Source organism: Canis aureus, chromosome 18 (genome assembly GCF_053574225.1).
Source record: "Canis aureus isolate CA01 chromosome 18, VMU_Caureus_v.1.0, whole genome shotgun sequence".
NCBI lineage: Eukaryota > Metazoa > Chordata > Mammalia > Carnivora > Canidae > Canis > Canis aureus.
The window spans coordinates 24,919,604-24,938,188 of record NC_135628.1 but is presented as its reverse complement, the minus strand read 5'-3'; the positions used below and the strand labels follow the sequence as shown (position 1 = coordinate 24,938,188).

At 39.2% G+C, this 18,585-nt stretch overlaps 1 protein-coding gene across 1 annotated transcript in view; it reads right to left on the bottom strand.

Moving 5' to 3' along the window:
• Positions 1–18,585, bottom strand: part of RAPGEF5 (Rap guanine nucleotide exchange factor 5) — a 229,071-nt gene that overhangs the window by 107,971 nt on the left and 102,515 nt on the right. The window contains exon 8 of the mRNA XM_077856559.1: positions 5,845–5,918. Within this exon, the coding sequence (XP_077712685.1) occupies positions 5,845–5,918 (74 nt within the window). The remainder of the gene's footprint in view (positions 1–5,844; positions 5,919–18,585) is intronic.

The window sequence follows — 18,585 nt, the reverse complement described above, 5'->3', positions numbered from 1 at the left end:
ATGGGAGACAGATCCATATACCTTCCTTTATATATATTCTTTTAAAAATTTATTTATTTATTTTTGAGAAACAGAGAGAGTGTGTGTACATGAGTGGGGAGAGGGGCTGAAGGAGAGAAAGAGAGAGAATCTCAAGCAGACTCCACACTTGACACAGGGCTCAATCTCACCACCTGAGATCACGATCCGTGCCAAAATCAAGAATCTGATGCTCAACCCCACCGAGCCACTCAGGCACCCCATCACATTCATTCTTCTAAAACAACTGGTAATATCATCAGCAATAAAAGAATGGGACTGAGTAGTGAAAACTTAAGATGTCTTAACTATTTTTTTGGTTTCTGTGGGAATATGAATTTTTAAGCAATTCTAAACATTCATTATTATCATATGCTTAGGATTCTAAATATAGACTCTTCTTTAATAAGGAAATACATTTTTATTAGAAACATACTTGAGTGCACAAATTATGTATTTTATTTTATTTATTTTAAAGATTTTATTTATTTATTCATGAGACAGAGAGAGAGAGAGAGAAAGAGAGAGAGAGAGAGAGAGAGGCAGAGACACGGGCAGAGGGAGAAGCAGGCTCCATGCAGGGAGCCTGACGTGGGACTCGATCTTGGGTCTCCAGGATCACGCCCTGGGCTGAAAGCAGTGCTAAACCACTAAGCCACCAGGGTCTGCCCCAAACTAGGTATTTTAAACACAAAATGCTATTACTTTTAAAAATGGGTTTCAGAGTAACTTAATTATTCCATATTTATAATTTAAACATCTTCTAATTACAAAAGGAATATTACTGTCCTGATTTTCTGGTTTCTGCATAATTTCTAGATGCATTTTTATAAGATAATCAATTCTACAGCACTCCTTACTTAACAACTATCAAAAAAGGCTTTCGAGGAGGGTAATGAATGCTTCTTCATTCCCTGGAGAAGTTGAAGCCCAGGAAGATACCCATACATCCTAGATAGTTTATAAGACAGTCCTCTATGGAAGCATCACACTAAGCCAGATGTTCTCTGGGGGTCCCTTTCACAGCTCTGTAATTTAGTGATTTAATTCAAGAAACCCATGAATTTATTAATATATTTTGAGAGATTTGTTAGGGCAGGAGAAGCAAGTAACAGCCCTTGATCTAGACTTTCGCATTCTTGAACTACTTAGTTTGTCTACATGAAATTAATTATAAACAGTTTACCTAACACTGCTAAGCCAGAAGAAAAAAATAAAAGATTAATCTGGAACCATCAGAAGAGTTATTTAAGAGCCTTATTTCAAGGTATGCTTTGAAAAAAAAAATCTCTGTAAAGTATAATTAATTATACTTATACTTTATTATAAATATAAGTATTATACTCAAATACTGAAAATACTGATTTTCAGTATTTGAGAAGAGAAATGTTATGAATGTAAATTAATTCTGTTTCCTTTCTAAGCAGAGTCATAAAAATGTTGGGTCCATCCTTTTAGCGGTAAAATGGTGCTTGACCAGGATTCCCTTAGGAAAGGCAACAAGGATGATATATGATAACTTTCATGACAAAAGGTGAAAGAGCACAGTTTATGTATAAAAACACTGTCTGTGTTATCTTCACTTTAAAAATCACTTTCTCTAAAACACTTAGATAAAACATCATGCAAAAGAGAAGGAAAACCAGGATGAAAGAGCCCACTTTTCAAGTAAGCACTTTTTCAAGAACAGAATGCTACTTAATACAAATTCAGGGTATTTGGATAAATCCTTATTCATTATGACCTAAGAGAGTCATTTCTTTAACAATTTCACACAGAAATTCATAAAGTAATTTTTTTTGCTACTTTAAACAGAAAGCTCAAATGACTAATGGGTTGGGAAGACACATTACATAACTTAACGGTATGCACCTATTTTCTAAACAACAAATATTAAGAATCTCTTCCAGGAAAATTCAGAAGATAATTCACACTAAATAATAATAATAATAGTGTATGATATTAATAATACATAATATGTAATACATTAAAATATAGGATATATTAATGTAATATATAATGGACTATATCATATGTGAATTATATAATCATAATATTTATAATAGAATATATTAAATATAATAATAAATTATAAATGGATAAATAATAATGGCACTATTTTATTTTGTAGGGCAGCAATTATTCATTTCTCAAATTTCTTCAGGGAAAGAAAAAAAAACTATGAAAAATTTTTTCCTAGTTGGGCTAGAAAAATATACATTTTCCTTGGGAGAATGGGCCACACAGCACCCAAGGTGAAAAGTACACATAATGGGGAGCGTGAGGCATTTACTAATCCCCAAGGCATCGACTAGTACATGCCTCAGACACCATGCTGGGGCATCACAGAGCCTCAGAGATCCATCCTGTGACTCCTGGCCCCTCAGTGTACATTTGAGGCAGCAAGTTTAAGGAGATTCACTTCTCTGATCCTCCTCCTTTCTGGAATTACATGAGTTAAGGCATCATTTTGGTTGGACAGACCCATCCTACACAAATATTGCATAAAATTACATCCAGCCAAGAGTACAGTAGCGAGGATGGTGGGAGAGGGAAGGAGGCAGAAGCCATAGTTCTATGGAATTTCTAACTGTTGTTTTCCTCAAAATTTTCTTAATCTATTATACTTACATAATTCTCTCTTCTGATAAAACTAAAAAATACATTGCCATATACTTAAATAGCAAATGAAGTAAAAGATTCACTTATTCATATACTTGATTCCTTGAACTTTCAGACTACAGTAGGGAGGACATCAATATATTGTCTTGTTTGGACCTGAAATTATAGCTCAGGTCTGTAAACATTACTGATCACACTGCTAAGTTGGGCAGCAAAGTTGACAAATAATAAAGAAGGGAAAAAAAGCAAATTCTAATCAATTCCAATGTAAAGGATTTAAAATGATCATATTTTCTATGATCACTATCATAGCCTTAACAAAATTTATTTGAAAGAGAGAGAGCTGAGAAGCATAGAGGGAGAGGGAGAAAGAATCCTAAGCAGACTCCGTGCTGAGTGCAGAGCCTGATACAGGGCTTGATCCCATGATCCTAAGATAATCATCTGAGCTGAAATCAAGAACTGGACCCTCAACTGACTGAGCCACCCAGGTGCCCCCAAATTCCATATATTTTGATAAAAATTCTTTAATCCTTCAGTCCTATATAGAATGATGAAGAGAGTCTAGAATGTTTATGTATGTAAAAATACCATAATGGTAGACAGAGAGTAATATTACAACTGAGCCATGTTAGATGCCTTAAATATTCAAACCAAAAAAGGAATGCGATAGAAGATCATGATCATGATAATAGTTCATAGAGGCTAACTTCTTTGAGTACTTACTATGTGCTGGGTGCTGTTTTCTTTCATATATATTCTCCCCATTTTACAGATGTTAGAAAATCAGTTTAGCATAGGCATTAAAAGCCAGGATGTCAGGGCAGCCTGGGTGGCTCAGAGGTTTAGCGCTGCCTTTAGCCCAGGGCCTGATCCTGGAGATCTGGGATCTAGTTCCATGTTGGGCTCCCTGCGTGGGGCCTGCTTCTCCCTCTGCCTGTGTCTCTGCCTCTCTCTCTGTCTTTCATGAATAAATATAATATTAAAAAAAAAAAAGCCAGGATGTCAGAGCCAGACTTACCAGTTTGTCTGTAAAATGGTGGTAAATACAGGATTTTTTGTGGAGTTAAGAAAAGAGCTTAGGCGAGTGCCTACTGCATCCAAAGTGCTGCCCAAGTGAACTCTCAGTACTATTAAGGAAAAGGGCTAGAAGGCCAGGGAAGAATAAGTTGCCCCAGAGCCAGGAGGAGAGCCCCAGCTGCCTGGCCCTCGATACCACATGTGAACTAACATTTATTGAATCATAATGAAAATGCAGGCATTTTCTGCATTGCTTCATTCCAACTTCAAGACAACTTTGTAAGATCTCTATTCTACAGAGATGAAAACCAAACATGCTGGTCACTTGCACAGACTTTACATGCAAGGACACTATGGTGACAAAGACAGTGATGCTACCCTGCAGGAACTCACAGGTTTAGACGCTTAAGGAGCTTGTGTAAAGGCATGAAGGACTGTTTGCTTCACTCCACCCACATGGCACTGCATTGAAACAGGGAGTTTCTCAGGCAGAAAAGATATTTTTAGTGAGAAAAGGAAGAAAGAAGCTAACATATGAGGAGAGAATTAGTTGTGGGGCAGGTGAGAAATGTGTGTATGAGACCCAGTCTCTCCACCTTAAGCCTTCACATACCCAGTTTTCAATAGCCTAAGGGCATTTCCCCATAGTGATAGATTTCATCATGGATGAGGGAGGCATGAGAAACCAATTTCCACTTGCTTAAAATATGCTCTGAAGATTGCAATAATGTAAAATACCAGTGATCATGGGGTGTTGTGCTCAATCAATTATATGTATATACACCAAACGTCAACTTAATAAATTTTAGTGTCAATGTATACACCCATGTGTACATACATATGTTTCTAATTCTGATAATAAAATTCTCAAAGTTTTCTTTGAGCTCACCCTACAGGACTTGATCTACTGAGAATGCTACCCAGAACATTTGGAAAGATGGACCTGCAGAATCGAATGGATAAAACTGGTGCTTGTACTGTGGCAGCAGGTCAGGCTTTCTTAGATGTGTCAGATGAGGTGACAGATGAGGTAACAGCTACTTTCCTTCCTCCACGGCCTTGGCCTATAACCCACAATTATGTCTCCAGCAAACTTAACTCTTGCCTTTCAAACCTAAAAAGAATCTGTTCCTGACCTAATTATCGATTCACTAGTTTCGTTTGGTTTCATGATTTTGACCCTCTGTAGCTCCTACAGATGTATACTTATGGCACAGTTGGAAAAAAAAAAACACAAAATCTTGAAAAGCCAGGTCTGTATATCCTAAGATACAGAAATAGAATTGCATTAAAACAGACGTTGGCCCAGAGGATAAATTCAAAACAAAAAAAAATAACAATTTATCTTTAGAAGTATCTCTCTAATAATTCAATGATTTAAGAAATCTTAGAGAGAGTGTAGAACATACCATGTTAGGGATTCTTGCCCACGTTTGTTTGAAAACTTGATATGCAATTTCAGTACAAACAAATGATAATTGCAGCATTTTCAGTATTACCACAGTAAAACAACTCCCAATAATTCCTTCTATCAATTTATTGAAATGATACAGCCTGTGCCATCTTGACTGAAAAAGCTAATGTAATTATGACCAGAATCAACAGATTTAGAACTTGAAAGGAAGTGCAATGGGTCAGACAAGCCAAGAATCTTTACATGCTCTGATTTATATCGAGTTAGCATTTGATAGCACTAGGGTATCTGAAGTTGTTAGGCCACAATATTTGGAGGTAAGATGCTGCTAGAAGCATATCCATGCTGTTAGTTAGATACTAGGTGTTGGCACAGAATCTTGGGCAGGTGAGGAGGCATCACACTCATCCGTCTGGCTGAACCCCAGCTGCCACGCTGTCAGCCAGCTGATTCCTCTGCGGTCTCCAGGGGGTGGTCTCCTCTAAGGTGGTCTCTCTTGGTTCTGCACTTACTTTCCTTACTCTCTCTGGGAAGTGGAGAATGTCTGCCTATCTGTCCCTTTCTCATGAATCAAACTATAATTAAAATTTAGGGCCCTTCTTGTCAAATGCCTCTTTATCAAAAATAAGTACTTTATTCCCAGTAATTCCACTCTTTACAGAACACAGAAAGCCAAACCTGTATCATCTGCCAACACCTGCATTATGTCACCACTCTCAATACAGAAGACAAGTAAGTGTAGTGAGAGACGGGCACAGAACTGATCATACCTGAGAATCTGGAACTCCTCCAGCTTCTGACACAATTACGCGTTTGTCACTGTTTTCTTCATCTTGTTCAATTGCTTTAAACAAAGAAAAGAAAAAGAATCTTAAAAAATGGAGCATCATAAGAAAACAGTTTTAGATCATTTTCTTCCAGGTAGTAATTTGGCAGGAAAAAGCAATGTTAGGGAGATTCACAAAATATAAATATCAGCACAATTTTTTATTATTTGGATGAAAGTTTACACTGGGCACTTTTCATGTGCATTAACTTGTTTATTAAATCAATGGCAGTGGAAAAGTTTGCTTTCATTTCTTCTCTCCACCTAAATCCATCCTGATATCAGCATGTCAGTACGCTTTAGCCAGAGGCAGCTGGGGTGTAGCTGAAAGCTTCTATCAAGTTTATCTGAGAACATTTTTTTTTTTTTTAAACAACGTGGGGGTTTTTGGCTGGTAGTTTATGGTGGCCTAAAACAGAAAGCATAATATTGTCTATTTAGACTGCTCAGTGTATTGTTACCATAAAATTCTGGACTGTGGAATCATGTATCTATCTCTTATCCCATATTTTCCCCAGCATCTCCCTATCCAAGTCCTCGTCACCCTTTCTGTGCTGGTGCAATCATCTCTAACACAGAGCTCTTAATTCTACCCTCTCCCTAATACAATCCAGCTGGGGCATAACTGCTGAAATAATCAGTCTCAAAAAACAAAACAAATGCCACACGTTGGCCCATGTAATGCTTATCTTATCAAGTATGAATTCTCTGTTCATCACTGAAGGTCTTCCTTGAATTCTCTAGCTTCCTCCTAATCTCCAACTCCATGCTGACATTCAATACAACCCTGACCCAAGCAGAGTGATTTGATTATTTTCCTCTGTGTACAGTTTGCTCTTTCACTTTAAAAATATTTATTGAGTGCTGGCTATGGGCCTGGCACTGAGGCTACTCCTAGAACAAGGCAAGCGAGCCCTGATTTCATGAAGTATACACCCTTGCTGGGAAGAGAGCCGATGAACAGCAACTCCTGCTACTACAACTAACAATAACAATCATAATAATTATAATAATTAAAAAATAAGATGGCATTAAAGGTCATAATAAATGGGGAGATGACAGAAAATAAACTGGGGGTGTCCCTAGAGAAATCATAATTGGGCTGGGCCCACAAGGTGGAGATGGAGCCACCCATGACAGGTGAGAGGGACAGGAGACAAACCTAGAGAGAACACAGACTACTCAGGGAATTCAGATTTTAGTCTAAGAATGTGGGAAACCACTAAGGAATTTTAAATTGGGAATCACATGATTTGATGTATATTTTCAAGAGTTCTTTTTGGCTTCTTTGGGGAGAATAGACTCAAGAGAAGTAAGAAAGGAAACAAGGAGACCAGTTAGGTGACTGTTACTGGCATCTCGAATAGAATTAACAATGACTTAGGCTACTGAGGTGGCGATGAGCTGAAGAAACGTGGAGGGCTTGAGCTGAATTTTTAGCTAAAATGGTGGGACACCTGGGTAGCTTAGTGGTTGAGCATCTGCGTTTGGCTCAAGGCGTGATCTCACGGTCCCGGGATCAAGTCCCACATCAGGCTCCCTGCATGGAGCCTGCTTCTGCCTCTCTCCTTCTCTCGAATGAATGAATGAATGAATGAATGAATGAATGAATAAATAAATAAATAAATAAATAAATAAATAAATGAATAAATAGGACACCACTTGCCAGTGCACTGAATACGGTTGGGTAGTTGGAGAAGATGAGAATAAGAAGCAATCAAGGATGGCTCCAATGTAGAATAAGCTATTCCTTGTATCTGCCATGCCATTTTTTCTTTTGCCCTCTCTATCCAAAGCAAGGCAAAAACATTACCTATCTTGCTGACCATGAGCTCATGCCCTGGGTTCAAGTTCACATTATTTTGTGGACTTTCAAATACTGTGCTCTCTGCTATGTACTTTTTCAAAGTATCATTTCATGTACCTTTGGCTTTTGTATGCCTCCCATGCCTACTGTGCAGGGCTTACCAGGCAGAGAGTGCATATAAAATGCTGTGCACACAGCATAAGCTCTGTAGAAACCACCTAGATGAACAGTTAGTTGCTCCCCGAGTGCCCCAAATGGCACAACTTGACTACATCTATTTACAGAAACTACTTCTTTCATAACTCTTTATGAAAAAAGAGGGGAGGGAAATTCTTCTATTAAACTCCACCAATAACTTGGCTAACTCCTATCATTGAGCATCTAAAGGCAAGACAGGAACAGCAGAAGTGGATAGAAGCTTTTCTTCTATTTTCAGCAAAAAGTTCCATTTATGTTTGTTTAAAGGGGGTCCCCTGTTGCTATGGTTGCCCGATTATGAGGAAACTTAAGAAGAGAAAAAAACACTCATATGCTCTCTGAAAAACTAGAGTCAAGAATGCTAAGAGAAAAATACAGCATAACTGTAAATTCCACTTAGAGATGTACTGGCTGGGGGTGCCTGGGTGGCTCAGTCAGGTAAGCATCCGACTCTTGAGCTCAGAGTTGTGAGCGTAAGCCCTGAATTATGCTCCATGCTAGGCATGGAAACTTTTTTGAAAAAATGCATTGCTGGTGAAGTGAACTCTACTTCACTAACTGAAATAAATCTTTCCCTAACCTATAATAGGGAGCAATTCTGGAGGGCCACTCATGTGGGACAAGTGCACCCACACGTGTGTGAACCCTGTCTTAGCACTTGATGCTTTAATTTGAATTTTGCTCTTTACAGTTTTAGTTTAGATGAAAATGAAGAAAATTAAATTTTGGAATATTCTCCCAACTAAATTCATGTTTTTGTTTTTATTTTTGAAGGGAAGACATTCACAGCATTTATTCAAGTTAATTAATTTCCTTTAATAATCTGCCATATTGTTGCTGTCATCATTAATGTCACTGTCATTACTATTTCTCTTTTGAGAGGACCATGCTTTTAAAAAATCTGGTTTGGATTTCCATGATGTCTAACTCTATGACTAAATATCTCTTTCCTTACCAAAGGGCAACCCTTTCATCACAAAAAAAAAATAAAAATAAAAATAACACACAAAAAAAACAGAAAAACTCAGATTTAGTTGTAGAAAGTGATCTCCAGCAGAAAGAATTCATTGTCCATAACCTTTCCGGGTTGTATTTTACTTGGGGCCTCTTTTTGGGGGGAGGCGGCTGTCTCTCACAGATGTTTGCTTAAAACCAAGAACATGCTCTACTGCAGCACAGAAGGAAAATAAGGTCTAGTCCCTAGAGAACAGGCAGGTGTTCCTCCAGGAAAGGAACCCCAATGGCCCCTAGGTGACAGTCATTCTGCCAAAGTCAGGGGACAGAGTCAGTGACCCTCCTTCCCTGACTAGTCAGTAGTAATAAGGTCTAATCAGGTGAGTGGGGGAGGTAGTAACTAGCTTCCATTTAGAATCTGTAGCTCAGGAATATCTGTTTGAGTAAGCCGGAGCGGAGCTGGACTGAGATTGTTACAGAGTCTGGAGACAAAGTGACTTACAATAGGCAAGTGCAAAAAAGACACAGGTTTCCTACTGGGGGACCACAGAAGGCAGCACCACCAGCCAGGGGTGGTCCTGTGCTTCTCTCTCAGAAGAGAATATACACTGAGAGGGTTCTGCAGTTTTCCTATAACGGGAATGATCCTGAACAAGTGGAAAGTTCAATCAGAGTTTTGATCAGAAAACATTGATAGAACACTGTGGGCAAGGCAATGGGTCAAGTGCTGAAAAAGAAAATCAAGCTATCTAAGATGTGATTCTGACGAGAAGGGACAATCTAGAAGTGGCCATCAGACCCCTGCACGCCACAGGGTGCTGTGTCCTCAGGGCCGCGTGGAGGGAAGGATAGCTTCTGGCTGGCACCATCAGGGAAGGCATTTCCCAGTCCTCTCCTCCTGGGCCTCAACCTGTCTTCTGTGCCTCTATGTTACTGCTCGGCCTCGCCCATTCCTGGCACTTGTTTATCTTCCTTACCTTTCTTGGTGGTGGGAGAAATGCACATTTGAGAGGTTAAGATCCTGCCTCCCAGGTGCCTAGCATGTGCGGAATTGATGTGTCGTAGAAATGTCCCTTTGCCTTGGTTCAGAAAAGTGGAAAAAATTTGGGGAAAGGAGAGCTAAGATGGGGTGATAGGGGTAAGGTGTTTTAGTCAGAAGGTGGGAGCAAAGTTATACCAATAAGCAGTTTTAGTACAGCTTAAACCAGACGATAGAGCACCAACACTGCCAAGCACCTCAAGAAGGTAGCTGGAATCCCTCTGCCACATAGGTTAGTCTGTAGAATTGGGAAGCTTAAATCCTTTCCCAATTATCTAGTTAAGCTCAACCAGAGCATCTGAAAGAATAATGAACAACTAGAGGGTCTTACATTTCTGGAAAGTAGAAAGATCAAGTAAACTCAGCATCTCTCTTGTCCCTGAAAATGTCAAAAGTGCAGAGAAAGCTTTTGGATATCTTCTTTAAGTGTGCTTTTGGCATTTTGGTCTATAAGCAATCAAGATGGAGAGAGACGCTATCCCAAAGAGGAAAGTTTATAGGAACCAGAATAGTTGAGCCGGCCATTTGTGATGCCTTTATATTTGCTCAAAACCATGGTTACAAAGACTCTCCCATGTCAATCAGCCAGGCAAACCAACACCCATTGTGCAGGAGGGTGTGATGACAGTCCAAGTCCTGAGTGAAAAGGCCCAGAGGCCCAAGGCTCTGATAAGGGATACTCTGAGGCCAGAAGACAACCCCAACGGTTAAGTCCTAGAAATTGTGAAGGAGTGAGGATGCAAAGGCAGGACTGTTTGAACAGAAACCATCCTGTCCATGTTTTTGTTTTTAAAACAACATTCTGGCATGTAGGTACTTATTATTTCACATTATACTACAACATAAGATATGCAAGAATGAATAACGATTTCAGAATTGAGAGCTAACACTATTTTTTAAGATTTAGGCATAATTCTTAGTTCACATAAATAGAAACAAAGGAGGTCGGGATTCGCATAAAAGCGTACTTGGGATAAACATTCAGTTCTGTATTTCTAGCTTACCTCCAACCAACAATACTACATTTCTCATGACATCTTTGAAGACCTCGACATTAGTTGCCTAGCATTAAAGTTTGATTCACAGAGCAAGAACTACAAACAAAAGCAAGTTCAGGGATGTGGCAAAGGTAACTTAGCAATCCATCTCAGTCTGCACAATGGAGACTCTCAAGGTTCTGGGAGACTCTTAACTGCAGCACCCTGACGGCAAGAAAAAGAGTGTGGTCTCCTCCAATACATAAATAACATTATTTTCTTGGAAACACTGAAAAAGTATGATTCCAAGAATACATTTTAGCCAGTAGTTCACATATACTTCTTGGGAACAAAAACGTCCTTATGTGGGACTTCTGAGGATTTACGATCACCCTGGGAAGCCTCATGTATGAAATACACAGTCACCTAAAAAGGAGTGTTCTGGTGACCCCCTGATTATGAAGATTAATGTCAAGGAATACATAAAAAGACAATTTCCCTCTTCATGCCTCCTAGTGGTGTAGCTCATGTGATAGAAGGAGGAGGAAGCAGTTATTTAGATTATTTTAGCTGAATTTTCTTTTATCTGATCAGAGTAAGCGTAGGTTGGGGGGAAAATTTCCTACACAAATATTGATTCTGGGACATTTCCCTCCAGTGGATCACGTACACAGGAATGACAGCTTTTGGGACCAAGGGAGGCTCAGAGCCTCCCTCTCTGCCAACACAAACCATCTCCTTATCTCCCAATACAGAGTTTAAAACCAAGAAAAGGCTTTTGAAAAGAACTTACACAACAAAAGTCACAAGCACAAGATCTAAAGCATATATTTTGAGCAACAAACATGAGAGTCCACATGAGAACTAAGTGTATCTGTGGACTAATTAGCATGAATTCACCTAAGAGTACTTAGTTTAAATGAATCTATTTGTAAGTTAGCCAAGAGCCATTCAAGATGAACTACCACAGACAGCCTCCGAGATTTTAGGGCTTGCCTTAACATCACTTTCTTGTTATCTTCAGAACAGATTTTCTCTCATGACTGACTAGGATGATTGCTAAGAAAATTTTCTTAATAACTCTACTAATATTATTACTTAAACACAAAGAAGCCTGACATCCTTTCAAAACAATGCTTATTTAATTTCTGGTCAATTTTGCAAAGGTAAGAAAGAGCCGCACTCACAGAATATTAAACAGAATGATCATAACACACTAGGTAACGATACTTTAAAGTGTTCTTTACAAACCAAACTCTTTTTTTAATTTACAAACCAACTAAAAATTTTACTACAGATAAAAATTAAGCATTTCAAGTCTCCATGTGAGAAACCAGCAAATACAGTCAAGAAAAAGAGTTCACTGAATACTTGGCAAAAAATTAAAATGAATATAACCTAGCCTCTAGCATTTTTATAGGGAGAAAATTTCCATCAAGTGTCTCTTCTGATGTTCACGCAACCTGAAGATATGGACAGATAAAGTCATACCCACTTTATAGGTTAAAGAATAGAGGTTAAGTGACCTGCACTAGCCCTCCCCTGTACCTGTGGTGGTTCAAGTCTATCAAGGATGGAACGGTACAGTATGGGTCAAAATACACACCAACAAGTCCATTCATGTGGGTCTTGACCAGTATTTCTTTTCTTTTCAAGGTTTTATTTATTTATTTGATAGAGAGAGAGAGAAAGTATGAGTAGGAGAGAGGGGCAGGCAGAGGGAGAGGGAGAAGCAGGCTCCCCGCGAGCAGGGAGCCCGACCTGGGACTCAATCCCAGGACCTTGGGATCATGACTCCAGCCAAAGGCAGATGCTTAACCAACTGAGCCACCCAGGTGCCCCCAGTATGTCTTTTCTAATGAAACAGAACATAATATAAAAGAAAGAGCATAAAATTTAAACATCAGAATGCATCCCCACTAGTAACATTGAGTATTTTTCACCCATGTGGATGAGATATGTACTAGGTCAGGGTGTTTTTTGTGTTCAGTGGGCTGTGGACTTTAACATGTTAGGAAAACACTGAGGTGTTTCCAGGCCACAGGAGGCAGAGCGCCATTCCTCATTATCTAAATAACCATCTATTTTTTTGTACCATTCCTGGAGAAAAGCCATAATATTTATTTTAGGAGGCCCCTCAACAAGGCTCCATCCACATTCAGCAAGCAGTACATTCTCTCTGAGGTGGCACGCAAACAAGCTTGCACTGAGAAATGCTGATCGAGTCTATTTATTTTTGGTTACCAATATATAATCACAAATGCTTCAAAATGCTCAAATCTTTTCTATTCTTTAAAAAGTAAGGGAAAAAGCATTTACAGCCTTCACTTCAGCACTGTATTTTTTTTAGTGTTAAAATTTGAAAACTGTTGCTCAGTATTCAAGATATGCCATCAAGATATGCCATATTATAATCTGGCCCATCCAGAGTGCCATTTGAACTTCTCTTTGAAAGCTGACCAATGCCTACTACATCTCTGTCCCAGCTGCCTTTACTCAGTCCCAATTGGTTTAGCCTCTGAGCTGAACTTGAGATTGTTGTTTTAGAACTCTGTGTTCTGGGTCCTTATCATCCTCAAACCCTCTAAAAATGCAAGTTTCCCGCAGGCTCTCTTTTCTCTCTGTCTCTTTCCTCGGGGATCTTATCTGTTCCTATGGTTTTAATTTTCATGCTTATGCAGGTTATTCCCAAATCTGTGTCTCCATCTCTGCCCTCTTCTCTGAGTCCCAGACCATGTCTCCAGTTACACTCTGAACATTTTCATTTCACAGACTATCATGTACCTGCTACGGACAAGTTGCTATCACAGTGCAGTGGCATGGCCTCTGTCCCCAGGGTGTGAGGACACAAAGGTCTGAAATCACCAGCATCATGTCCACCAGATTTCACAAGCCTCTTCCTCCTCCTGCAGAATTTTAGCTTGTCATCTCCAGGTGTCTTCATGTTCTTCCTTCCCCTCTACCCTCATGTCAGCCTCTCACTATACCCTGTCACTTCCACCTGTGAAATGTCTTCATCCTCCTTCCTATCTGCCACAGCCAGAGTTCACGACCACACCACCTCTCCTCTGGGCCCTGCCACAGCCTCCCAGCCAGCTTCTCCTCCCATTCATTCTCTCTTCCATACAGTTCCACTTCCAAAAGGCAAGTATGATCACTACCTGCCACCCAAGGCCCTAGATTAAATGAAAAGTCCTTCCTCTTGGCCTAACAAAGCTCTTTTTCTGTACATTTACATTTTGTATCTTGGCGTTTTATAGCTAGCAACATAAACCTCCTTCTTTACTCATCTACACCCTGAGTTCCTCGAGGGGAGAGAGTATGTTTTCCTATTATTTCTACCACATAGTGCTGCTAAGTAATTGTCTATTGAACTGAAGAAAGTAAAAATTGTAAGGTAAATACAAACACTCAATGTCACATCCAGTTTGGGGGAGCAGGTAAGATTATGAAGGAGCCTCAAGGAAAAGGTAGATTCTGATTGGTGGATGAAGGAAAAGATGGGAAGTCAAGGCAGAGAGTGTATAAACAGAGGTAAGGTGGAGAAAAGCAAGGGATTTAACATGGGACCAGTGAGTCATCCCAGTGAGTGTTGGGGAATACTAGAAATACTAGAAAACAGGGCCACAAAAGTTACTTGGGTTTCTATGTTAGGCTGAGGAGCTGGAGGGCTTTTAGTAGCAAGTAAGGTGATGTGAGCAAAGACACTACCACCACCATTATGCTAAATATATACAACCCTCGAGTTACGATGTTTCAGACACAGGTTCTCCATGTGGGCTGTCCCAGAGAATCTTTCCATATCCCTCTGATGGAGGTACTGGCAAGGCTGGCCTGAGGTATGTGGTCAGTGTGGGTAGGCTAATAATTTAATACCTCTTTATGCCAACATTTGTTAAATACTTTTTTTTTTAACATTTGTTAAATACTTATTCAGTACATTTTTAGGAGGGCTAGTGAGAAATTTAGTTTCTATGAATAAAAGAACTTTAAAGAATGTTTATTTAATTTTTTATGTAACAAAACATTTTTAATCGTTTATTAATAAATTCTTCTTTTTGGAATTTAGGATTTGGCTTCTTTTGAATCATGTCATTTGGCAATTTAACTGACATGCTTAATTTTTAATTTTCCACACATGTAATTTTTCCAGCACTCTTGCTGAGGAAAGAGGTCACTTGTGGACATGGATAAAACCGTGTTGCCCAAATCCAGCAACAGCCCATGCATGACTTGGTTTCAGAATGACCACTCATTGCCAGCCAAAAGCTAGTAATTCCACAGGCTGATGGGGCTGCCTTGGTGGGACTTCAGCAGTGTGTGTATGTGCACTGACAAAGTACACTTATTAACCATATTCAAACCCAGCAAGGAACATTAATACATTTCCAGTAGATACAACCAGCCTCCTTGACCAAAGCAGGATCCATTTACCACTTAACAGTTAATTGATTCATTTCATATAGAAATCAGAGTTAAATCAGATCCTATTTAGGTGATCCCAAGGATGTGTTAGGGCAGATGTATGGTTGGTCTCCTTGATCAGATTCCAAGCACTTTTATGATTATTCTCATGTCACAGATGAGATAACTGAGGCAAAGAGATGCTAACTAGCCAAGGATCACACAGGAAGTCAGTGGGGGAGATGCTTAAGTACCCAGGTCTGACTCTTTACCTGCTTCAATGCACCATGAAGACTTAAATTGTCCAAAACGAATTGAACAGGAGTGAGAATGAAAACAAAGGAAACAAGAAGTTTACTGTATACAGTCTCAGCAAGAACTGATTTGAATTTCCTACGAGGAGTTCAGCCTGTAAAAATCAGGGTCAACGACTTACTCATTGTTGAGTGTTCCTACATACCTCTTCAACTGTTACCATGCTTCCTAAACTCTGCATTCTATATAGAGAAAATAATAAATGTTTGCTGCACAAAAGAAAGGTACTGCTTTGGGGCACCAGGGTGGCTCAGTTGTTTGAGCATCTGCCTTCAGCTTGGGTTATGATCTCAGGGTTCTGGGATCGAGCCCTGCATTGGGCTCCCTGCTCAACAGAGAGCCTGCTCCTCCCTCTCCCTCTGCTGCTCCCCCAGCTTGTGCTCTCTCTGTCAAATAAATAAATAAAATCTTTTTAAAAAAGGAAGAAAGAAAGGCACTGGTTTTACTAATATCTGAATATATGTGCACTGATGTCCTAGAAATTCACAGCACTCAGACAAAATAATAAATCTATAGCGAGGAGGCTAAAATCAGAGGTAGCTGAAAAGCTGCCATTCCCCGCCCCCCCCCCCCCCCCCCCCCATCAGATGCTCCACACTCTGCACACTTGGCTGATGGCAGCTCAAGCTCTGGACTGTTTCCCTGCTCCTTGCTGACTGCATGATTTATCCTGCCCTCAGGCAGAGAGGATTCCCCTTCAATTCTTAAAGCTTTTGTCTTAGAGCCAAGACCCTTCAAATTTCCTTTCCTCTACTTTGTAATAGGTTTTCACAGCATTTTCTTTTGAGTAACATTTAATAGATGTCCAGTCAATGGAAAAGTTATTCAACAGAGAAAATTGATAATGCTAAAAGAACAAAGTATCAAATCCTTTCATTAGATCATAAATATTTGCTCCATTGGCCAGAGTCATCAGCACTTGAGCCTAAGAACCTTTCAGTTGCTCTTCGAGGAAACATACCAGAAAAATACAAGTTTCCTCTTAACACAAAGATGGCTTGTACAGGATCAAACTAAAATAAAACTTTAACTTAAAAAATAATCAAGTTAACCTTAGCTATGATTTTTCTTCAGCATTTATGTTGAGAGAGAGAAAAGCTTTCGGTTTTGAAATGCCTTGAGGATATTTCTGGTGGCAGGACAGTTTGGGCCAATCTGCTATAATCACATGATAAAGATATGAGCGGCAATGGCTCTTAGACACTCCCAGATGTTCATTCATTTAAAAAGACCCTAGTACAGGGGTGCCTGGGTGGTTCAGTCAGTTAAGCATCTGACTCTTGATTTCATTTCAGGTCATGATCTTAGGGCTTTGAGATAGAGCCTCAACTCTGGCTCCATGCCGGCATACAGCCAGCTTAAAAATTCTCTCTCTCCCTCTCCCTCCACCCAAAAAAATAATAAAATAAAATAAAAAGTCCCTAGTGCATTTCTCTACTCTATAGCTCTCTCAGGAATTAAAATTTTAAGATTTATCTCATCTGTTTTCTTAAATTCCACATCTGAGTGAAATAATATGGTATTTCTTTCTCTGATTTATTTCATTTAGTATAATACACTCTAGTTCTATCCACATCATTGCAAATGGCAAGACTTCATTCTTCTTGATGGCTGAGTAATATTTCATTGTATATATACACACATCTTCTTTATCCTTTCATCTGTTGATGAACATCTGGGCTCTTTCCATAGTCTGGCTATTGTTTATAATGCTGCTATAAATATTGGGGTGCATGTGCCCCTTCAGATCTGTATTTTTGTATCCTCTGGATCTGTATTATTTTACCTAGTAGTGCAACTGGTGAATCTCAGGGTAGTTCATTTTTAACTTTTTGAGGAATCTTCATACTGTTTTTCTGATGACTGAATGAGTTTGCATTCCCACCAACAATGCAAGAGGATTTCCCTTTCTCTGCATCCTCATCAATACCTGTTGTTTCTTGTGTTATTTTAGCCATTCTTGACAGGTATGAGGTGGTATCTCATCGTGGTTTTGATTTGTATTTCCCTAATGATGAGTGATATTCAGTATCTTTTCATATGGGAAAGGGGAAAAAAAGAGAGAGAGAGAGAGAAACCATAATAGACTCTTAAGGATAGAGAACAAACTGAGGTTGATGAAGGAGGTGGGTGGGGGATGGGAGAGAAGGGTGATGGGTATTAAGGAGGGCTCTTGTTATAATAAGCACTGGGTGTCATATGTATGTGAGGAATCACTGAATTCTACTCCTGAAACCAATACTGCACTGTATGTTAACTAACTAGAATTTAAATAAAAATTAGAAAATAAAAAAAAAATTATCTTAAGAAATAAAAATAATTTCTGAGTCTAACTATGTGCCAACGTAGAGCTACATGCTTTACAGCATCTCATTTAACTCTCCTCCCCACCTCTGACCTAAACAAGCCCCATTTTGCAGAATAAGAAAATAAGCCTCTGGAAGCCACTAAGTTATAGCAAGTAGCTGAGCTAGAAGTGATCTGGAGTCCCTTGATTTGCTTTTCACAGCTACACAAATCCACCTCTAGGACTGTAAAAAAGAAAGCACAACAGGTTATACCTACATTGATGCTTAACTAAGGTTTTATAGTAGACCAGTTATCTGCTTTTTAAAAATATCATTATAGCTTTCTGCCACACATATGATGTCCATAAGCTTTTCTTGCTCCTGAATTGTCAGTAATGCTACTGCTAAATCTTCCCAATGACGTAACAAGGAAATTCTAAAACATACAGAAGAACCACTACCAATTCTGTAAGAGTCCTTGTGTTTGCAAATACAAGCAAAGATACCAAACAGTGCAATCAATGGAGGGTGGGCAGCTCAAGAGGTGGCCAGGAAAAGATGTGAATTTTCCTTAACCCTCATCTAATCTACCCTGCTAGAATTTAAAGAAACTTCCTTTTATCATTTATTACACATTTGGGAAAAAATTATGGCATCATCCCTACAGTCCTTCTAGCATATGACCTTTGTCAAGTTTTACCAC